This window comes from Salvia hispanica, chromosome 3 (assembly GCF_023119035.1).
Source record: "Salvia hispanica cultivar TCC Black 2014 chromosome 3, UniMelb_Shisp_WGS_1.0, whole genome shotgun sequence".
Classification (NCBI taxonomy): domain Eukaryota; kingdom Viridiplantae; phylum Streptophyta; class Magnoliopsida; order Lamiales; family Lamiaceae; genus Salvia; species Salvia hispanica.
Genome location: NC_062967.1, coordinates 28534997 through 28558484, shown reverse-complemented (window position 1 = coordinate 28558484; position 23488 = coordinate 28534997). Strand labels below are relative to the sequence as shown.

At 37.5% G+C, this 23488-nt stretch overlaps 5 protein-coding genes and 1 pseudogene across 5 annotated transcripts; 4 read left to right on the top strand and 2 right to left on the bottom strand.

Annotated features, from left to right (window-relative positions):
- Window positions 1-338: 338 nt before the first annotated feature.
- Window positions 339-5557, bottom strand: LOC125215828 (serine/threonine-protein kinase STY46-like). The gene is made up of 16 exons (XM_048117396.1): window positions 5158-5557; window positions 4511-4625; window positions 3768-3832; window positions 3470-3589; window positions 3310-3364; window positions 2984-3094; window positions 2688-2738; window positions 2283-2458; window positions 2096-2203; window positions 1936-2009; window positions 1682-1857; window positions 1484-1579; window positions 1264-1344; window positions 1137-1190; window positions 730-864; window positions 339-607 (listed from the first exon to the last, which is right to left on the bottom strand). The coding sequence occupies exons 1-16, from the start codon at window positions 5355-5357 to the stop codon at window positions 533-535; spliced, it is 1692 nt and encodes a 563-aa protein (XP_047973353.1). The 5' UTR covers window positions 5358-5557; the 3' UTR covers window positions 339-532.
- A 1037-nt stretch (window positions 5558-6594) lies between these two features.
- Window positions 6595-8788, bottom strand: LOC125216121 (heterodimeric geranylgeranyl pyrophosphate synthase small subunit, chloroplastic). Its single transcript, XM_048117745.1, has 2 exons — window positions 8312-8788; window positions 6595-7353 (listed from the first exon to the last, which is right to left on the bottom strand). Exons 1-2 carry the CDS (start codon window positions 8636-8638, stop codon window positions 6691-6693), a joined length of 990 nt encoding a protein of 329 aa, XP_047973702.1. The 5' UTR covers window positions 8639-8788; the 3' UTR covers window positions 6595-6690.
- A 2438-nt stretch (window positions 8789-11226) lies between these two features.
- Window positions 11227-13355, top strand: LOC125211534 (acetylserotonin O-methyltransferase-like). Its single transcript, XM_048111370.1, has 2 exons — window positions 11227-12022; window positions 12894-13355. Exons 1-2 carry the CDS (start codon window positions 11285-11287, stop codon window positions 13188-13190), a joined length of 1035 nt encoding a protein of 344 aa, XP_047967327.1. The 5' UTR covers window positions 11227-11284; the 3' UTR covers window positions 13191-13355.
- Window positions 13356-16268: 2913 nt separating this feature from the next.
- Window positions 16269-17978, top strand: LOC125211772 (annotated as a pseudogene).
- A 110-nt stretch (window positions 17979-18088) lies between these two features.
- On the top strand, window positions 18089-20188 carry LOC125212672 (acetylserotonin O-methyltransferase-like). Its single transcript, XM_048112900.1, has 2 exons — window positions 18089-18862; window positions 19733-20188. Exons 1-2 carry the CDS (start codon window positions 18128-18130, stop codon window positions 20027-20029), a joined length of 1032 nt encoding a protein of 343 aa, XP_047968857.1. The 5' UTR covers window positions 18089-18127; the 3' UTR covers window positions 20030-20188.
- Window positions 20189-21382: 1194 nt separating this feature from the next.
- Window positions 21383-23048, top strand: LOC125209098 (acetylserotonin O-methyltransferase-like). The gene is made up of 2 exons (XM_048108699.1): window positions 21383-21765; window positions 22668-23048. Exons 1-2 carry the CDS (start codon window positions 21724-21726, stop codon window positions 22962-22964), a joined length of 339 nt encoding a protein of 112 aa, XP_047964656.1. The 5' UTR covers window positions 21383-21723; the 3' UTR covers window positions 22965-23048.
- The last annotated feature ends 440 nt before the right edge of the window (window positions 23049-23488 follow it).

The following is a 23488-nucleotide window of genomic DNA, read 5'->3' as shown; positions in this document are numbered from 1 at the left end:
GGAAAAAAAACACAATATCTAATCATTCTCAACACTCTCTCTTGCTTTTGCTCTTTCTTCTTTCTCATATTTATTTTATTTAATCTACTAAACATAATTTTCTTGAATACTGTATAAAAAAACGTAGAAAGAGAGAATTAAGTAAAGAGAGAATAAAATAAATAATTGATAGAAAGAGTGAAGTAAGAGAGGTGTAGTGTATTGAATTTTATCATAAACAAAAATGAGTCAACTGTAATGCGAGCAATATATTGAAGAGAGAGATCTACACCACAAAATGAACTACGGGGCAACTAATCCAAAATTGGAGTACACGAACAAAAATATTTCTGCTGTTCTAACTTAAAAGTCTCAATTTGCTTTTACTATTTTCGATAGATAAATCTTATATTCTACAACTCATTCTACTCACATTCCATTAAAAAATTATACTATTTCACTTATACACATTCCTTAAAACCAATGCTAAATCAAAGTGAGACTCCTTAAGTTAGAACAGAGGGAGTATTAAGTTACAAATTAAATTTATCCGCTAGCGATGGCCACGTCTCAGGGCAGAAAAGAATCCAGGTCCCTTCTCCTTTCGCCCGCCCCGATCCCCTCCAACCTGTTGTATACCGAACCAGTTTGAGATTCATAAGCATATTTAAAAAACAAATCATTAATGGTTCCTTATTAACTCACGACGATCTTAAGACTCAAACCCTCAACTTACTTAGAAAAACATACCTCTCTTATAATTTTGTGCAAGATTTGAGTTATATCAGAGAAGTCAGGTCTTAAAGCTGGATCTCTCTGCCAGCATCTCTCAAGTAGCTCAGCAAGCTTTGCATTTGTGTGTGTCGGAATAGTTGGCCGGAGACCCTAAATGCAATCACGAAGCACCACACGTTTCGTAAGTAACAACTAAATAACCAATACTCCCTCCGTCCACAGTCGATAGTCCCGATTTTCCATTTTCGTTCGTTCGCAAAATTAGTCCCCTTCCATCTCTGGTAAGTTTCTCTCTTTAGTGAGCTCCTCTAAAAATCTATCTCATACTTTACTAATTTCGTATTAAAACTCATGTCATCTTCCGCCAAGACTATTAGTAGTAGACGAAGGGAGTAATAAACGAGAGAGCAGTTGGCAATTACCCTTTGGACAACAGCAACAGCTGCTTGTAAAGGTGTGAGATACTCGTACGGAAGCTGCAAAGCCAAAATGAAGAAGATATTCAACATGCGAAATTGAAGTATAAAATACAAACAAGTAGAATAATACTTTTCCTGTGAGTAGTTCCCACACTACCACCCCAAAACTGAACACATCGGCTTTGTGATCATACGACTTATGCTCGATCACCTACACAAAGCGCGGGAAAAGAACTAACTAATAAGCTCAAACATGTCCCATCTCTTCACTAATTCATCCATGCACATTTTGCATCAAGCAAAAGAAAATCCCAAATTGTTTGTTTTTCGTTATACGGAAGAGAATATACCTCAGGGGCCATCCACCGATATGTCCCGGTTTCAGCAGTCATCACACCTGTTTGCGCCTTCACTCTTGCCACTCCAAAATCGCCCACTTTAACCACCTGAAACCAGCCAGCCATTATGCGGTCTCAATGCTCCAACTCCGGTGATGTATATCAAGTTAAACAACACTAAGATCGTCCGTGTTGGGATAGAATACCTACTTTGTTTTCGTCCATCAAAAGGTTTGCACTCTTCAAGTCCCTGTGAATTATGTTGTTCTGATGCAAAAAGTTCATTCCCTTTGAAACATTAATAGCAACTTTAAGTAATCCTGGAAGCTTGAAACTATCACTTTGCTTGTGTAAAAACTCGTAAACACTCCCTCCAGACATGAATTCTGCAGTTAGAAGAACATGTGCATGACGAACTTTATTCTCAGAGGGAAGAAGAAATAGATACATATGCCTACACGTACCTGTAACGATGCACAAGTGTGGAGGCCTGGTGCATGCCCCTATAAATTGAACCACATTTTTGTGACGAATTTTTCTGTTAATACAAAAAACCATCATACATCTGAAACAATGCACAAATATCAGGCCTAAGTAATAAGCTAGTGCTTAATATCGACAAACCTCAGTATATACACTTCTTGAGCAAATTCCTTCTGGAGTTCTGTATTCAAGCGCTCAGCCTTGAGTATCTTTATTGCGACATCCTGACTACGGTAAGTACCTCGGTATCTGAACATAGAGCTTCTACAGTGAATCATATGCTCAACTGCATTGTTAAGATTAAAAAAATGGCATCCATGATACTTACAAATCACCATATGATCCTGAAGCTATTTTGGACTCAAATTTCAGTAGTTGAGGATCGATTTCCCAGTCATCAGTATCATCACTGGGTACTGTCAGTTGATCATATTCACATTTGACCCTTATCTGTTGATGTTCATTGAGAAGAGGCAAAGACTCTAGATGAGGCCATGAACTTTTCTGCAAGATTACATAATTTTAGCTTTACAGAGCATGAATCAAGTCTCACTATATAACGTTCTACTTAAATTTCTCGTGCTTTATACTATCTCGTGAAAAAAAGTGTATAGATCATAACAATCATGCAGAGGAGGAAGGAACGTGCAATACAAATACGTCAGGAATTATGGGCAGTACCAAAAATCCTAATAGTATAATATTTATACCACAAAGCTTAGAAGAATCTTACCTCAGTTTTTAGAACTTCTTTTTCAAGTGCAGCCCGAAGTTGATCAACCTCCTGATGAGTAGAAAGATAAGGGTTAGTCAGTAACTCTCCAACTGCGAGGATCTACAGGTTGCATTTGAGAATGCATATCAAAGTATTAAAAGGCCCTAAAACAAGCCATTCTTCTCAGCTTCAGTGATATGATGATGATAAGGTGATGCCACTTAAGAATGATGTGTATTTCTGTAGAGCTTGAATGGATTTTAAAAGTAAATAACAATTCTACTAGGGGTGGAATTAAAATGAAGATGGAGTACCTCAAATGGCCAACCATCAACAACAAAAACATCAAGAGAATAACCATCTACAGTTGAAAAGGCGTGTGCTTCTTGAATGTTGAGCCCAACTTTTGCTAATAAAGAAGTCAGCTGCAAGTTCACCACTCTAGTTCAGTCACAGAGCTATGGTTCACACCTTTAAGGTATAGTAAAAAACTCTGCAGTTACAAGCAGCGTCACAGAATTGCTAAAGCTTGATTCAATTAACTTACAAAGAGATACAAACAGATGTTCTTGTGAGTTTGTAAAATTTGAAAATCATATTGTGGAGTCATGCTTCAGAATAAGTAAGCAATATTCGCTACCTGACTAAGGAGCTTCGGCCTGTCAATTGTTGAGAAAGTAATCTCATGCATGGGCCTACATTACCAATTGTAAGAGAAGGGTTAAGCTCTAGAATACAATTGTCAGATCAAGGTACTGATAGGTTAAAAACCAAAAAGATCACATCTATATAGAGCATACCTTCTTAACTTTGTATTGGCATCTGCGCCAATATCAGCATCTTCTATTTCTGATTCGCACGCTTGAAGCGCAAGTTCCTCAAGATTAAGAGAAGATCCAAAGGCAGGTGGTGGATGGATGCTGCATTCGCAATGGTAGTAAGATATCATAATATCCCAATGAATCAAACCAAAGAGGGGATAGAAAATTTTCAGATTAGTTAAAATCACCAAATGGCTGCAATGACGAAAACGAAGAAAAAGTGATAACAATGTGAAGAACATTGCACATTTCAGAAAATACACCTCATAAGTAATACCTTCCCTTTCTCGGAGAACTTGAATGTGCTGCATCTCCTAAACTTCCATCTGAGGCAGGTATTACCTGTATAAAACAAGATAACACCCAGAATTAAGATTATATTATATCAACCAGATACGAGAACTACATGCTAGTATACTATACACCAAAACAAGATGCCTCCTCAAGCATGACAATATCTAGTTGAGCAAAAAAGGCAAAATGCCTATGAATTTTGAATGAGCGTGTAGTATTTCATGAACCTGTACCATGCTTCTAACCTTACAGCATATTTTGGAGTGATTCATTATTCTTTTTGGAGATAACTTCAGCCAAATATGTACAATTTCAGTAAACAAGAAAGATGAGAAACTATTGATCATCCCTATATTCACCAATCAAGCTGTGCTGGATTCTACAGCCTTCTCAATATTTACCATCGTACATGATAATACTACGGCTCTTATCTACTACAAACTCTTCCAAAATTTTCATTGCTAGGATAGGTACCGGAGCCTCGTTTCATGGATCTATCCTAGATAATCCTCCCATTCTTAATAAAAAATGAAGATCTCAACTACTCCTTCCAATATAAGATCACAAACATCCCTTTCTGGACAGATCATCAACGAATGTGAGGCCGAAACTGACCAACTTCTATTAAGTTTGTGTGCAAGAAATACCATGTCCCACAAGATTATCCAAAATCAGATAGACATAAAAAAAACTGTGGCGGATTAGGCTTGACATTGATGAACCAACCTGCACTAGACGAACATCAAAAGACGGCCTATTAGCAGGATCACGCGCCAGATGCAGCAGCCTTTTGTGCGTGAGAACATCAACCGCCCTCTCCAAGCTCACATCCATCCCATACCTACCACACCATTAATCACATTCACGAAATGCTCAATAGTCAATCTCAATGCAATCATGAAAGAAATCACTCATCAACAGTAAGAAAAACACACAATTCAATCCCATTCTACGGCAACATTTCATTTAGTTTTCACAAATTACATCAAATACGAACAAAATTCAGCAGTGATAAGGAACACTCACAAGCTAGAGAAGATCAACCATCCGATAACAAACAAATCACTCATCGACAGTAAGAAAAACATACATTTCATTCTCATTCTACAACAGCATTTGATTTACTATTCACAAATTACATGAAATACGATAAGGAACACTTACAAGCTAGAGAAGATCAATCATCTGATGTTATAACAAACAAATCACTCATCGATAACACATGCATGAATTAGTTAAACTTTTACACATTTCAATCTCATTTTATAGCAACATTTCATTTAGTTTTTACAAAATACGACCAAAATTCAGAAAAATTAAAGCCAGTGAATATCAATCATCTGATAACAAACAATTGGGGAAGTAATCGTAACCTGTGCGGCAGGCGATTGAAATGCGCCCAAAGCTGATGATCGAAATCCATTTCCTGAGCTTCGGAACGTCCGATTTCCTTAAGCCGTTGCAAAACCTCATTGTAAACCTCCGTTTTCTTCTGCTGTAAGCGGTTATTCGCCGACGGCGGTTTCTGATCCTTTCCTCTGCTTCCGCAGCTCCCTGTTTCGTCCATCGCCATCTGAATCTCGACAAGTAGCTCGCAATTTTCCGCAATCAGCTGCTGCAGTTTACGTAGAGTGAGATTTTCACCAGGGATGCGGATTTGTACGTAGCTAATGATGCCGATTTGAGACGGCTGTGAGCTTCAGATTATTGAACTTCATTGCTATTGCCAATTGATGTAAAAGTATATCTCTGAAAATGATTTCATGGATTAGCTATGGTATTTGAAGTAGTGTATATTGCTTAAGCTTCTCTCTATTAGAGGAAAATTTTAACTGCCTTTTTCTTCAAGAAATATATTTAATGAATTTTATTGTATATGAATAATATATTGTGTTTAGAAATATCATAAATGGAATGTTGCACGAGTTTTAATTTTAATGAAATGAGAGTGTATCACGAACTGTTGCATGTCTTTTAATTGAAAAGATAGTTATGAGTAATTTAATTGTAAATATATTGTGATGAATATTCTAATTGTTAGTAATATACATATATCATGTGAAGAAAATATCAGGAAGGGATTAATGCAGGAGTATAGTGTATTGTGAATAATCTAATGTGTGTAGAATATTTTGAGTGGAAAAAGGGACATATTTATCAATGTTAATGATATTTATAAATAGAAAATGATTAATATTGAGTAGATATCCCAAAACTTGATGCAATATGAGATATTTATTAATGTGATTTCGGAAACCAGCATTTAAATTCAATTCCTATGATTTTGAGTGACGCTGGATTGGTATCACAGTGACGTGGATTTTTAAAGTCGATCGATCTCATTATTGGCTCCATCCTAATTTTTTGTGGATAAGGTTCAAATGAATCTAATAATCCTATGTGTTTAGTAATTGCAATGACTCAGTCTCTACGTGGAAAACGCTCCAACCTTGGTCCCAAAAATCATAGCATGTGATTATTAATTTATTAACTATTGCTGCTAATTACTCTATTAATTCACTGTTAAATATCCCATTTCTCATTTGCACTTTTTATCAGATCATATAATGAGATACTCTTATACTAAATCAATATATTATTTTGAAATAAATTCAGTGATTTATTTTATAAAAGATATTTCCAAGTTGGCTTGTTTACACCAACGGACCAACCAAACTAAACTACTAATTACACACATCACAAATCATAAAATGGGAAGCACCAATTAATTAATTGAGCGCATGAACCACAACACAACATGATTTATGCACTCATTTATCCAACTTTTCAAGTTTATAGCAAATACTATATAACACAAACAAACTCCACAATTGAGTTTAATCCATCAAGATTTCCAATAAGGTTTTGAATAAGTTTCTCTAAAACTGAATACAAACAAGTATTGATTAAACTAATTCTTCAAACCCAAAATACCTATCAGCAGCATAATCAACAAAGCTATATAAAGGCATAACCTTATCACCATATTTCTCCAACCTATCCAACTCTTTCTTTGCTTGTGATCTCAAATCCTCAGCCACCTCCATTGCTTTCTCAACTCCATACACAGACACATAACTCTTACCCTTACTCTTGCCTCCATCCTCCTCTCCCGACTGCTGTTTCGCTTCCCGGATGTCATCCACCACCTCATACAAAATACCCACAGCCCGGCCGTATTTCCTCAGGTGCTCAATCTCGTCATCCGAGGCACCGGCAAGCAGGCCGCCGCAAACAGCAGAGCACTGGCCCATTTCACCAAACTTCTTCTCTTGCACTAGATCGACTGCGTTCGGCCCACCCTCGAGGTCGAGAAACTGACCTGCAGCCATGCCGGTGGACCCCACTGCCCTTGCGATCTCAGCAATGACCCGAAGGAGGCGGCTTTGAGGGACGAGATCTGTGGGGGTGTGGGACACAATATGTTGGAAACCAAGAGGGAACAATGCATCCCCTGCTAATATTGCCATATCCTCACCGAATACTGTGTGGTTGGAGGGCTTGCCTCTTCTTGATGGATCATCATCCATGCATGGCAAGTCGTCGTGTATCAGTGAAGCAGCGTGGACCTATTGTTCCGAGGCACATATGTCAAGGAATGAGAGATTATAAACAAAATTAAACCAATGTATTGAAACTAGATCATATGAAAACGACCGTACAAATTCCAGACACTAAATTTAACATTGACCTCAAAAAAAATGTAATACACAATGAAATTGTGCCGATTCCTAAGTTTAAGATTCAAAGATGTTTGATTTTCAGTTCACAAATTCGGTGGAATTCATGGTTAGAACTATACTACACCAAAGCAAACCATCAACATTCTTGAGGTAAGTATAACATATAATAATCTGGCAGGGAGATTCTGAAAAATAGATCTCAGGAGTAAATTAAACCCAACATGAAAGAAGATTCAAGAGGAATACAACTCCTCAAACTGAACCTTAGGGAAGCTCGATTGAAGCTTGCCACTGATCGAAGACAGGGAAACTACTACTTGGACTGAACCCTCGGATAGACCGAATCCAATCTCCCTACTCCTAAAACAAAGCAAAACTATCATGTTCCCATTTGCAGTCTCTGTGATTTAGGGCAGCTCGATTGAGCTTGCCACTGATTGAAGACAGGGGAACTAATATTCGAATTGAACACTTGGGACAGACTGAGTCCAACCTTTCCACTGCTAAAACAGAGCAAACCTATCATGTTTTTGTAGTCTCTGTGATTTAGGGAAGCTCGATTGAAGCTTGCCACTGATCGAAGACAGGGAAACTACTACTAGGACTGAACCCTCGGATAGACCGAATCCAACCTCCCCACTCCTAAAACAAAGCAAAACTATCATGTTCCCATTTGCAGTCTCTGTGATTTAGGGCAGCTCGATTGAAGCTTGCCACTGATTGAAGACAGGGGAACTAATATTCGAATTGTTAGGGCAGCTCGATTGAAGCTTGCCACTGATAGAAGACAGGGGAACTACTATTCGAATTGAACCCTCGGATAGACCGAATCCAACCTTCCCACTGCTAAAACAGAGCAAAAGAAGGCGGCGAGGCGATTACCGCCGAAAATCTCACAGGCGGCGACGCACATAACCGGCGGCGCTCTCTTAGCGCCCTTGGCCAAAACCGAATAGCGCATCGATTCATAGATCTGCTCCGGGTACTTCACCGGAATCGCCTCGTCGAGCTTCTGATCGATTTCTCTAATTAGAGACGTCCAATACGTCTTGAGATCGAATCCCGGCGAAACCGACGCGGCGGAGCATCGAATCGTGCGGCGGAGCGCGGGGCGGGCGATCTTCGGCAAGCAAACGTGGGGAGTCGATGCAATTACGGAAGAGAAAACCATTTGATTATGGATTTTCAGCTTTATTGCTGCGGATTTGAGCTGAACTTGTGTCTAGATTATGGCTTTGGGGCTGAAATTTGATTGAGTGAGGGACTAGAGGGAGGGATGGTGAAAGAAGATCAGATGGTTGACGAAACCGAAGCTTGTGCGCCTGCTGCTGACTTGGCGTCTCTTTATTGGCTATCGCTTGCCAGTTTAGCTCTTTTTTAAAATTAATCTTGTTTAAACGAAGAATCCAAGTGAACCTCGATCACGAATGACATGGACGATGTTGTCGTACCACGAAATCAATTACAACTTCAAAATTCGAATTATAACGCAACTGTTCAACCCTGGATCAATAATCTTTCAAAAAATTGTTATACTGCAGAAATACCGATTACTACCAAAAAAAGAAAAAAATTAATGAAATTTTATCATCTTAGTTTGTTAGATCATGGACCAATAGGTGTACATGCTCAGACAGCAGATGGTCCATATCCACCGGCTTAACTAATGTTGACAAAGTAAACAGACATGAAAGTCTAATATTAAGGAGATTTACTTATTTTATTTTTATTAAGAATGTAAATAATTTAAATAAATTCATCTCAATATAATAATTAATTAATTGTGCATAAAATTTAAATTAATTTGAAGTGCCGACCACCGTCTCGTTTCTGACTCCATTTCTCCGGATGTCTCATATTCTCTACCTCTTCTTCTCCCGCTGCACAAATCAGACCCAAAATTGAATACACAAACATTATTATTATTATTATTATTATTATTATTATTATTATTATTATTATTATTATTATTATTATTATATAACAATAAATTATCTACCAATAATTAATATTTCATAACAACATTAGCATTCTAACAAGCAAATATACTCTATAAATCCAATACATTAGTGGCTTTACCAATGATAAACAAATTTTTTTTATAATAAACCTATAGGCCTATCCCAAAAAAAAAGTCCTTTAAATTTTTTTAACAGCCTAGCTAAGTCAAGCTCAGATCAAATAATGCTTAAAATTTCGTAGCTGTTTCATTAGCTGTGTCATTGTCTCAAATGTATATATGAGTTTAACAATTCAAACTAGTTTACTTTTATTTTGCTAATCCCACTAATCATTCTCATGGGCGGTGTGCTACGATTTAAAATGACATTTAACAACCTTGATTAAAATACTTTATTAGTATTACACCGACTGAAAAGGATCTACACAATATGTTATGATTAAAATATGAAAAAGTTCTATCAACACATCAATGCATGAATATTAAATTGTAATCTAATAGCCATGAGTATTGGTCCTTTTTTTTTTTTTATATATAAATAAAGAGGTCGTAATTTAAATCGTGCACGAATCCTAAATTGTAATCTAATAGCCATGACTATTGTCCTTTTTCATATAAATAAAGAAGTCATTATTTCAAATCATTGTAATGGGCCATGATATTGATCCCTTTTTATATAAATTAAAATGTCATTATTTGTGTGTAAGTTAGCCTAATAACGAAATGGTAATGCCCAAACGGCTAAATCTAAAGGTCTTAGGTTCGAGTAGTATTTTTTCAGAGAATCCTAATTATATAAACGAGAGTTATTTCTTAGTTTGTCAAAGTAAATTCTTTAAATTTTTTTCTTACTTTACTTCTTTTGTAATGAGTTCAGCAAATATAAATTTTATAATCTCAACTCCGATGCCCTAGATCAATGCTTGTCCCATTTAATTATTCTGCCTCGTTTCTTGTTTTGTGATTTGAATATCAAATTTTATAAGTATAGTGGAGTGGTTGGTTGCAAAAGATAAGAACGAAGGTTATAATATTTTGATTAACGACGCGTAGATACAACCTCAATTATTAGGATTATGTGTATTAAATTGGATAACCAGTTGATAATGTATACTATAATTATTCTCTCTGCCCAATGAAATTGGGTTAACATTTATTGATTTGGTTACCACATGTCCAGCTAATTACAATTATAAAATATTTCCCCTTAGTTTTCGCCAATGTGATTGGCGTGCGGACACATGAGGTCGGCGACAGCTCCAAGAATAAAACTAATGGAGTTTTCCAACACGAGTTGGCGGGCGGTGGATTCAATCGATCATTCTGACTCCACCTGTGACCCTCCATGCTCGCACACGATGCTAGCTCCTTGGCATGGGCTAAGCTCATATGTATATATGAGGTTCATGAGATCATGTGTCGTTCACTGTTAAACTATTTTTTGCAGAGTATAATTATTTTGAATATCAAACTTTCTACAAAGTAGATAATATATATTCAATTCCATCCCATTAAATTTGAAGCATCTGTTTCTCTGTATATGAAATTTTACATAGGGTTAATTGTTTTATTAAATTTTATGGCGCTTATAGTTTTCTTAAAAGAGTTCATATTTTAGATTTTAGAATCCACTTTCATAGAACTTAGGTATTTGAATGTTGGGTGGCGGGTGGCCTACCTTCTCTCACCAAAAAATAAAGTTGAAATACTTTTCTATTTTAGGAAATTTATCTTTTAGGTGGGGCAATTTAAAAAGGCAAATGTTTCACTTGTTAGCACTATATAATGCCTTACACATGTACAAAGAAGCAGGGCAAAACCTCAAAATCCACATCCTCAATAACTCAATCAACAAAAATGGATGCTAAATCAATCAAAGAAGAGAAGGCCGAGCTAGAAATCTGGCAATACATATTCGGCTTCACGCCAGTGGCCGTAGTGAAGTGCGCAATCGAGCTCGAAATCGCCGACACCATCGAGAGCCACGGCGGCGCCGTGTCCCTCCCCGACCTCGCCTCCGCCGTCTGCTGCTCGCCCTCCGCCCTCGGCCGCATCATGCGGTACCTGACCCACCGTGGCTTCTTCGAGCTCCACGAATCCACGCACAAATACTCCAACACTCCCCTCTCCCTCCGCCTCCTCCTCAAAAACGGAGCGAACAGCGTCGCTCCGTTTCTGCTGATGGAGGCCAGCCCCGAGATGCTGGCCCCGTGGCACAGGCTGCGGGCCAGCGCCGCGCCCGGCGGGGGCTCGGCCTTCAGGGCCGTGTACGGGGAGGATTTCTGGGATTATGCGTCCCAGAATCCGGCCGTGAGCAAGCTGTTTGACGATGGGATAGCGAGCCACGCCACGCGGGCCATTTGCGAGATCATAGAGCGGTGCGGTGACGTGTTTGAAGGGATCGGGTGCTTGTTGGACGTCGGTGGAGGCGATGGCACGACGCTCCGTTACATCACGGAGGCGTGCCCGTGGGTCCGGGGAATCAACTTCGATCTCCCCCACGTTGTCTGCGTGGCTCCGCAGATACGAGGTGTGGAGCATGTCGCTGGGGACATGTTCAAACATATACCCGAGGCTGATGCTGTTTTCATTAAGGTACTCTGTTCATGATTAATTCATATAGTAACATCTTTTTTTAGTGCGTCTCAGAAAAATATGTATTTTCTAATTTTGGATAGTCTTTTCACTTTAATAAATTGTGACCTATTCTCCACTAATAATACTTTAATTAATTTTTCTCTCTATCTCTCTCTTACCTTATTAATTTTACATTAAAACTCGTGCTAAACCTAAATTGCATATTCTTGGAGAACGGAGAGAGTATAGAAAAGTAGCCAAGTCAACTCATATCAATTAGTCATAATCTATGCTATGGCAGAAAATTTAATTTTCTAGATACAACAAATTTTATTATGAATTCAATAATTTTATACATTCCCTTAAAACGAAACCTTCTATTTTAAGAAAACAAATTTTCTTAACTGAAGTGGTACCCATTCTATACTATCACTTATTTTTTTTCATGCTCTTATTTTTTCAACTGTGTATTTAAATATATATCGTTTTAAAAATGTTCTCTTTTTAAAGGACAGATAGTTAGTAAAGTTTAAATAAATAAAAAATATTATTATCATGAGAACGAAAATTCATTTCAATACTTCAATTGCTAATATCTATGTTATATGCAATTTTTTATTGGACGAGTGCAACACCAGAGTCGGATCTCATGAGGACCAAAAGTTAATTTTTTTCAGAATACATTATTAATATATCACTAAGAATGCACCGCCTATAATCTATATACAGTGTTCTCAATTCTCAAGATAAAATTAGTAAAGTCAGAATAGAGATAGGAAGAAAAGGTAATTAAAATATCATTAGTAGAGAAGGATCTCACTTCATTAAAGAAAAAAAATGTTTCCTAAAATAGAAAGTATTTTACGTTAGCTTTATCTTGTACACGCAGTGGGTGCTGCATGACCGGAGCGATGACGAGTGCATGCATGTATTGAAGAAATGCCGGGAAGCGGTTCCGAAGGAGACGGGGAAGGTGATAATCGTGGAGACGGTGATCGTCGAGGGAGAAGAAGACGAGTACAGCGACACTAAGCTGGCGCTGGACATGGTGATGATGGCCCACACTGAGAAGGGGAAGGAGAGGACTTTTGAAGAGTGGGATTGTGTGATCAAAGGGGCTGGTTTCAGTAGCTACACTGTCAAACATATTGGCTCCATTTTCTCTATTATTGTGGCTTGTCCTTGATTTCCTATTTGTTTTGTACTACAATAATGCATTTTGAACTTCTATGCTTGGTTTATTGGTAATTTCTGTGAGGAGGTGTAGCGATGATGATATGCATTTTAGTTGATAAAATGTTTGTTCTATAATTGTTATAATGGTGGTTCAATAGTAGTCATTTTAAAAGTATTTATTGGCCTATAAATAGGTGATAAAATCATTTTCATCCACATTTTCAGTTATCTCTTTACGTTTTTCTCTCATTTTCAATAGGTCTTGTCAGAAAAAGAATCAAAGTATTACCCTCTCCGTCCGTGAAATATTGTCTAATTTTTCTATTTCGGTTGTCTGTGAATTGTTGTCCACTTTACTTTTTTTCCCCCATTTTTGGTAAATGAACCCATTTTCCACTAACTTATTATACTCACATTCTGTTATAAAACTAATATATAAATGTGGAATCTACATTCCATCAATTTTTTCCATACTTTTCTTCACATTTCTTAAAACCCATGCCAAATCAAACTAGGACAACATTTCACGGACGGAGGGAGTCTATTAGAAAATCGAAGGTTGAAGAGAAGAACTAATTCGGGGAGAAGACAGAAACCATCATCAAGTCTACAAGGGTAAGATGCCATCACCGATATATGAGTTGACCTAGTGGTAAAATAAGGAGTCGTTCGCTTCGTTTGTTAGCGAATATCAGAAATAAAACTGCTTCGGAATTAACATGGCATGGCCCACCTTCTCCATATTTGATAATGGTGTTCACCTTTTAAGATAAGGGCCCAGTTTTAGATATAATTGGAAATTATTTTAAGCCATACTTAATTGAGCTGCCCCACTTCATGAGCAAATTGCCAAAATTACCCCTGTACGTATTTCAAATTTTCATCTCCCCACGCTGTAGCAAAAATACACATTCAAAAATACACAGAACAGAGTTTCACACCAGTTGAAATAGAGGTAGCAAAAAGTGAAGGACATCTCTACCGTTTCGCTCTCAGGCTGCCCTACGAGGTAATTTGAATTATTTTCGAACGAGCTTGACACATAGGTTTCGAACAACGACGGGCTGAAAAATTTCGAGCTATGCAAGCCCAAATGTGATGAACATGTTTATTTGATAAGAAGAAAAATCTCGACGTTGCAATCACGGGGTACCTGAAATTGGTACCCGATTCAGCCCAAACACAAAATCAAAGCTTGGAAATGGGATGAGAGCTTCCGATCACCTTGTTTTGACAGCGAATAAAGATTGGAAACGGGATGAGAGCTTCAACACCACCGCTGGCTAGGGTTAGGGATTTCGAAAATTCTGGTGTGTTCAAATGTGTGCTGAGAAAGGGGGGAACACATAAATGAGAGGGATAATTTGGGAAGGGCACTTCTCATTTTTTGGTAAAACTTTTCTTCCAAAAAAATACCAATAGAATTTATTTATCTCATTTATGCGGCACACAGTGCTGGCTTCATCAATTATGTGGGTCCATACGAAATAAACCACATACACCGAACAACATAAATGAGCAGAAATAAAGCCATTTCTGGTGATATATGACACACCGAACGCGTCCTTAATGTCTAAATAAAGTAAGAAAGAGAAAGAAAGAAAAAAGTAAGAGAGGGGATAAAATAAGAAAGAGAGAATAAAGTACTCCCTCAGTCCACCATTTAAAGACCCATTTTGACTTGTCACGGGTTTTAAGAAATTATTTAATTTTGTGAAGAAAAGTAAAGGGAAAAAGTGGGTGAAATGTGGGACCCATTGAAAGTATTAGTTTTATACTCCCTTCGTCTCATTTTAGGAGTCCCGGTTTACCATTTGTGGGTGTTCCACTTTAGGAGTCCCGGTTGGAATATTCCATAAATAGTAATATGCCCCATATTCCACTAATCTTTTTCCACTCACATTTTATTATAAAACTAATATATATAAAAGTGGGACCCACATTCTACTTTTTTTTTTCACTAACTTTTCTTTACATTTCTTAAAACTCGTGCTTATCTCGAATGAGACTCCTAAAATGGGACGGAGGGAGTATTGAATCGTGAGGATAAAAAGTTGGTGGAATGTAGGATCCGCAATTCCGCATACTAAAAGTGGAATAAAGTAAATGGTTCTATAAATCATGGACAAACCAAAATGACAAAAGGGTTCTTTAAATGGTGGACGGAGGGAGTAAGAGAAAGAAAAAAGTAGATAAGAGGATAAAGTAGGAGAGAGGAGTGAGTTGATTGTTGCCAACAAAGGAAACGTCTCACTTAGACTGGGATGTACCAAAAAGGAATACGTCTCACTTAGACTGGGATGTACCAAAAAGGAATACGTCTCACTAGGCTGGGACGGAGAACTTCCATGCACATCAATACTCCATCTGTTTTTTTTTAAATAGCAACTATTTCCATTTTGAGTCGTTCCTTAAAAATAGAAACTTTATAATTTTTCTATTTTAGGACATAGACCTCACAATCTACTAATTAACTCTACTTTTACTATTTTTTCTCTTTCTTTCTCTTACTTTACTCATTTTTTTTCTCTTTCTTACTTTACCAATTATTTTCACTTACTTTATCAATTGTGCATTAAATCCCATACCGTTTCAAATATTTCAATTTTTTGAATACTGATGGAGTATTAATATTCTGCCTCATTGATTATCAAATTCTAAACTATAATTGGTTACCTCGATAAGGACGAAGGATATAATATTTTGACAATGACTACTACTCACAAAATAACATACACCTACCTTTCTTTTATTTGTGACATGCAAGATAACTCATTCATAAAAATGTAAACATCATTGTCTATAGTTTGTTCTTTATTTTATTTAATTTTACTTTACCCGTAAAACAACATTTAAAATCTTATACATCTTCACTGGGACGGACAAAATACTCTCTTTGTCCCCATACAAGTTATAGACTCTCTCTTTTAATTAGTTGTCTTGTTATAAGTAATTAATTTCACTTTTAGCAAAATTATGACTTAGAGTTGGGACAGACTAACTGCTAACATTATATAATGGCTTTGCATGTATGAAGAAGCATCACAAAACCTAAAAATTCACATCCTCATTCATTCAATCGATAAAAATGGATGTAAAATCAATCAAAGAAAAGAAGGCTGAGGTAGAAATATGGCAGTATGTATTCGGCTTCACACCAATGGCCCTAGTCAAGTGCGCAATCGAGCTCGGAATAGGCGGCGCCGTGTCTCTGCCCCTCGGCCGCATCATGAGGTACTTGACCCATCGCGGCTTCTTCGAGCTCAACCAATCCACAAACAAGTACTCCAACACTCCCCTCTCTCTCCTCCTTTCAAAAAGCGGAGCGAATACCATCGCTCCGCTTTTGGTGATGGAGGCTGGCCCCCAACGGAGGTTCGGGATTCAAGGCCGCGCACGGGGAGGAACTATGGGACTTCGGGTCCCACAATCCGGCCCAGAGCAAGCTATTCAATGATGGGATGGCGTGCCACGCTAGACAGGCGGTGTCCGAGATCGTGGACCGGTACAGCGAGGTCTTTGAAGGGATCGGTTGCTTGGTGGATGTCGGCGGAGGGGACGGCACGGCTCTCCATTGTATCGTGGAGGCGTGCCGGGGATCAACTACGATCTCCCCCACGTTGTCTCTGCTGCTCAGCAGAGACCAGGCGTGGAGCATGTCGCTGAACATGTCCCCAATGCAGATGCCGCTTTCATCATGGTATTTACTTCTTCCAATTCTTAAAATTTAAAAATATGAACTTTTGAAGGTACCCAAGATTTAATGCATAATATAAATACGAGAGATAGAAATAAAATTGATTATAGTATAATCAATAGAAAATGAGTCCTATCTCATTACATAAATTTTTTTTAAAATAAAGAAGCATAGGATTAAGAGACAAACTAAAAAGGTAATTAAGTAGTACTCCCTCCGTCCCAAGGAAGATGACCCCTTTCTTGGGCGGCACGAGATTTTATGCAAATTTATTTTGTGTGTTGAGAGGAGAGAGTAAAGTAAGAGAGAGAGAATAAAATAGAGATAAAAGTATTTTCATTTTAAGTAATGAGTCATCTTAGTTGGGACAAAGTAAAAAGGAAAGTGGGTCATCTTCAATGGGACGGAGGGAGTATATTTTTAAGGGACCAAGGGGTTTGTAATTTTTTTTACAACTACTAATAAGAATTTGAGCCTCTTGTCGGAGTCGGTTCTTATTTGTTACTTGAACAATTCATAATTTTTGTTGTTATTTGAAAATTTTTCTATATAATTGAGAGAAAAAAAAAATTCAAATAATTTCTAAAAATGTCTAAAAATTAACTTCTCAAGTGAACATTAACTGATGGAGAGAGTCTTTTTTGCCATTTTTAGAATTTAGAGGAAAAAATGAAAAAAAATAAAGACTTGTTTTAATATGTTTCAGTTTCCTTGTAATTAAGTGTCTCAAAAGGTGCAAAGCACATTTCTTAGGGATTATTAAAATCCACTCAAATTATATTGATTAGTAGACGTTTTAAGTAGAAACTCAGGTTTTATTGTGAGAAGAAAGAATGGTTTGTGAGGCGTTTTTAGTTTTCACGATAAAAAGTAATTTTTACGTTAACCCCATCCATCCTATACACGCAGTGGGTACTGCATGAGTGGAGCGACGATGAGTGCATGCAGATACTGACAGCGATTCCCAAGGAGACGGGGAAGGTGATAATCGTTGAGGGAGAAGAAGACAAGTACCGCGACGTGACAAGAGTGATTATAGGGGCCGGCTTCACTGTTAAAGATATTGGCTCCATTATTTCTATTATTGAAGCCTATCCATGAAATTTACATTTCCAACCATACATTCACAATAACAAGGAATACTTTGATTTTACGACACGTGTATATGATTGGATAACCATTTTGATCATGTATACTGTACGTTGTTAGCATTATACAATGCCCCAGCCTCACAAAATCAAATCGATAAAATGGAAGTTAAATCAATCAAGCAAGAGAAGGCTGAGGTAGAGATCTGGCAATATGTGTTCGGCTTCACTCCAATGGCCGTACTCAAGTGCGCAATCCAGCTCGAAATCGCCGACGCCGTCGAGAGCCACGGCGGCGCCGTGTCTCAGCCCGACCTCGCTTCCGCCGTCGCCTGCTCGCCCTCCGCCCTCGGCCGCATCATGCGCTACTTGACCCACCGCGGCTTCTTCGAGCTCAACCAATCCACAAATCAATACTCCAACACTCCTCTTTCCCGCCAAATTTTAAAAAACGGAGCGAAAAGCTTCGCTCCGTTTCTGCTGATGGAGGCCAGCCAGGCAATGCTGGCCCCGTGGCATAAGTTGAGCGAGCGGGCCGCTCTAGAGGGAGGCTCGGCCTTCGAGGCCGCGCACGGGGAGGATATCTGGGAGTTCGGGTCCCAGAATCCGGCCCAGAGCAAGATCTTCAACGATGGGATGGCGAGCCACGCTAGGCGGGCCGTCTCCGAGATCATGGAGCGCTACGGCGAGGTGTTTGGAGGGATCGGTTCGTTGGTGGATGTCGGCGGAGGCGATGGCACGGCCATGCGTTGTATCGTGGAGGCGTGCCCGTGGATCCGAGGGATCAACTTTGATCTGCCACACGTTGTCTCCGCGGCCCCGCGGGGACAAGATGTGGAGCATGTCGCTGGGGACATGTTCAAACATGTCCCTAGGGCTGATGCTGCTTTTATCATGGTATATATTCTATTTGAATTTGTTTAATTTTAAAAAATTCATTATGAATTTTTACAAATTTTTACGCTTTAGTCTACCATTTAAAGAATCATTCTAATTAGGCATGAGTTTTAATAAATTGTTTGACCTTATGAGAAAAATAAATTAAAAAAGTTTGTTAAATGTGATTCTTATTTTTATTGTTAATTTTATATTGAAATGTGGAGTTTGTATATTAAAAGTTAAAAAAATTAAATAGTTCTTTAAATGGTAGACCTGTCAAAATGACATAGATATTCAATGGAGGGAGTATTCATTTACTTTTTTTATAAAAAAAATTCAATTTTACGTAAAGAATGTTTTTATTGAACATTTTTCTATTTTAATACACCCCCGTCCACAACAAAATAGTTTATCTTTCCAATTCTGTCCTTCCATTAAAACTAATTCCATACTACGAAATGGAAGTTATTTCCAATTTTAAAATATATTTATTTTATTTATCTCTTTTCTACTTCATCAACATTTTCTCTCACTACGAATGCTGCAATGACTCGTGTCTATATGCTATCTCCGTTGTGTTTTTCAATTTTAACGATAAAAGTACTACTTCGTTCCTCCATTAAATATTTCATTTTTCCTTTTTTGTTTGTCCATCATTAATGTCCCATTTCACTTCAACTATTTTTGGCATTTGGACCCCACATTCCACAAATTTATTTTTCTCACATTTTATTATAAAATGTATGTATAAAAGTCGGACTCGCATTCCAGTAAATTTTTCTACCCACTTTTTTTGCAGAGTAAAACAATTTCTTAAAATCCGAGCTGATAAAAAATAAAATAGGACATATATATAGTTTTTACGATAATCCTATCCCGTACATGCAGTGGGTGTTGCATGATTGGAGCGACGAGGAGTGCGTGAAGATACTGGAGAAATGCCGTGAAGCAGTTCCGAAGGAGACGGGGAAGGTGATAATCGCGGAGTTGGTGATCGTGGAAGGAGAAGAAGACAAGTATACCGACGCAAGGCTGGCACTGGACATGGCGATAATGGTTCATACACACAAAGGGAAGGAGAGGACTAATGAAGAATGGGATTTAGTGATCAAAGGGGCTGGTTTCAGTAGCTACACTGTCAAAGATATTGGCTCCATTTTTTCTATCATTGAGGCCTATCCCTGAAATTTACATAGTATGTTTGAGTTTTCCTAATAATAATGCATTTTGAAATTATATGCTTGGTTGTATTGGTGTGTATCCCATTTCCCATATGTTGTTTTTGCTCGTGAAGATACTGTTAGTAATTCATGAATAAATATAATTACAGCCCAATTATAATTATATACTAATTCATATTAGTCCAAATCTAGTCCATTTTCTTTCAGTTTTTACTAGCTTGTAAAGATATTGTTAGAAACTTTTGTCATGATATACAACCAAAACAACAAACATCTAGATTTATAAATGATAGCATGTAAACACATATACGTGTTAATATACTACTTTTGGTATTTATGTGTATTCAACGGCGAACACATCAAATAAGAGCATTAGCAACCGGAGCTGCCCTTAGTTGTTGTATCTTTTCGGAGTATTTTGTTAGAAATCATTTCTTTTAATTTTTCTTACTTTATTAATTTTAATTAGTTCAAAAACTATAATTTTAATAGAATCGTATCGATAAAAACGAAATAGAAGTGGGCATCATCAACTTTGATGCCCTAGTTAGATCAATGCCTTAATATCTCATTTAATTATTCTGCCTCGTTTCTTTCTTTTTTTTTGTGAATTTGAATATCAAATTTTTTACTTATAGTGGAGTAGTTGGTTGCCAAGAATATCAAATTTTATAAGTATAGCCTTATAGGGGAGTAGTTGATTGCCAAGATATAATATATATACTACCTCCATCCCCCAAATTTTGACACACTTCACTTTTTACCATTTTTGATAGTAAACTTCATATTCTACTAACTCATTTCTACTCATATTTTATTATAAAACTAACACTTTAAAAGTAGGACCCACATCCCACCAACTTTTTCAACTCACTTTCCATTACATTTCTTAAAACCCGTGCCGGGTCAAAGTGTGTCAAAATTTGGGAGACGAAGGTAGTATTGATTAATGACGCGTACAACCTCAACTATTGTGATTATGTATTTAATTTAATAACAAGTTTATAATGTAGACTATTCCTTCCATCCCAACGAAATCGGGTTAACACTAGTTGGCCGAAGGTGGATTCGATCTATCCCTCTGAGACCCCACTCGGGACCCTCCATGACCGTACACCATGCTAGCTTTGTGGCATGGGCTAAAGCTCATACGTACGGCTACGAGGATGCCTACGATTATGCACTATCAAACTATGGTGCTTGGTTTCCATCTCACTAAATGCGAAGCAATTGGTTTTCAGCATGAGGTTTTAATCACCGTTATTTTATAAGTTAAATGTTGTATGAAGTACTACTAGTTGTTTGCATTATATAATGACTTATGCATGTATGAAGAATCCTAACAAAACCTCACACTCAATAATTCAATCGACAAAATGGATGTCAAATCAATCAAAGAAGAGAAGGCTGAGGTAGAAATCTGGCAATATATATTCGGCTTCACTCCAATGGCCCTAGTCAAGTGCGCAATCGAGCTCGAAATAGCCGACGCCCATCGAAAGCCGCCGTGTCTCTTCCCGATCTCGCCTGCTCCCCCTCCGCCCTCGGCCGCATCATGAGGTACTTGACCCACCGCGGCTTCTTCGAGCTCAACCAATCCACAAACCAATACTCCAATACTCCCCTCTCTCTCCTACTTTTTAAAAAGCGGAGCGAATTGATGCTGGAGGCCAAGGAGTGGAGCATGTCGCTGGGGACATGTTTCAACATGTCCTTAAGGCTGATGCTGCTTTCATCATGGTATATATGCTAATCTTAGTTTGTCTAATTTTCCACTTTTGTGTACTCTCTTCTATCCACTTAGAATTTTCTTTTGCAACAACTACTCATACTTTTTTCTCAAGAGGGAGTATTAGTTTGGCTTTTTTAAATTAAAACTTATTTTTCATAACAAATTTGATTCTTGTCCTTTGATTAACTTCATATTCTTTCCGTTCTATTGAACATGACTCACATTGCTTTTTCGTCCGTCTCAATAAAAATGACCCATTCCTTATTTAGAAAATAATTAAAATATTTCAACTACATTTCTCTCTTTTATTTTTATTTCCATCCTATTTTTAAACATCAAATAATCATCTCTATGTTACTTTATTCATATTTCCTACTCCCTCTGTCCCGCTTAAGATGACACGTTTTCTTGTTAGTTTATTCCAATTAAGATGACACATTTCCTTATTTGGAAACTTTCTCACTCCAATTAATACACCCACCACTTTTTCTCACTCATCTTAAAATATTCATCTTTCTTTTTCTATTTAATACTTGCACCCACATTTTCTCTCTCCAGTTAAACACTTAAACCAATAATTTCTAAAATGTCATGCCGGCCAAGAAATGTGTCATCTTAGACGAGAAGGATGGAGTACTTTAAAAATCCAATTATCTTTTCTTAAAATAAGAGTGCATAAAATCCTATGGGGTTATCTCTGCTAAGACGACACAAATCTTAATCGGCACAAGATTTTAGTAATTGAAAGTTAATGTGTTTAACTGAACATAAGAAATGTGAGTGTAAGTACTAAATAGAAAGAGAATGAGAGTTGAATATTTTAATTTGAGAGAGAAAATTACTTTATTCTGTCCCATTTAACTAGGACAGAGGGAGTAGTTTTTACGTTAACCCTATCCTATACACACAGTGGGTGCTGCATGACTGGAGCGATTTCGAGTGCATGAAGATACTAACGAAATGTCGAGAAGCAGTTCCGAAGGAGACGAGCAAGGTTATAATCGCGGAGGCGGTGATCGTGGAAGGTGAAGAAGACAAGTATACCGACGCAAGGCTGGCGCTGGACATGATGATAATGGTTCACACAGACAAAGGGAGAGAGAGGACTGTTGAAGAATGGGATTTAGTGATCAAAGGGGCTGGTTTCAGTAGCTACACTGTCAAACATATTGGCTCAATTATTTCTATCATTGAGGCCTATCCCTGAAATTTACATATGTTTGAATTTTCCTACTTGCTTTGTACTATAATAATGCATATTGAACTTATATGCTTGTTTTATTGGTTTCTACCTTGTTGTTTTTGCTTGTGAAGATATGGTTTGTAATTCATGAATAAAATCACATCTTAAGTATATAAACACAATAGTTAGATAATCAAGATTTATACTAAATGATATCGCATGTAAACAAAATAGCTAGAACTTATTTGCTGTGTTACTTATTTCCAATGTTTGATCGAATCCTAGAAGTGAATTCACTATTTTTTTTAAGTGAATATAAATTTATAGACCATGTCACGATGGAGTAGAGTCTCAGACTTTTGACCTCAGACATTACCATTCTACCGTTTGATCAACTCATACACACATGAATCCATTGTTTTGGGTTTTCACATGCATGTCAATTTGATGCGGGAATAGTTACATAGTTTAATTTATCCCCCTTTCGCATATGTTGTTTTTACTCTTAAAGATTTTGTTAGAAATATTTGTCTTGATAAGCAACAAAA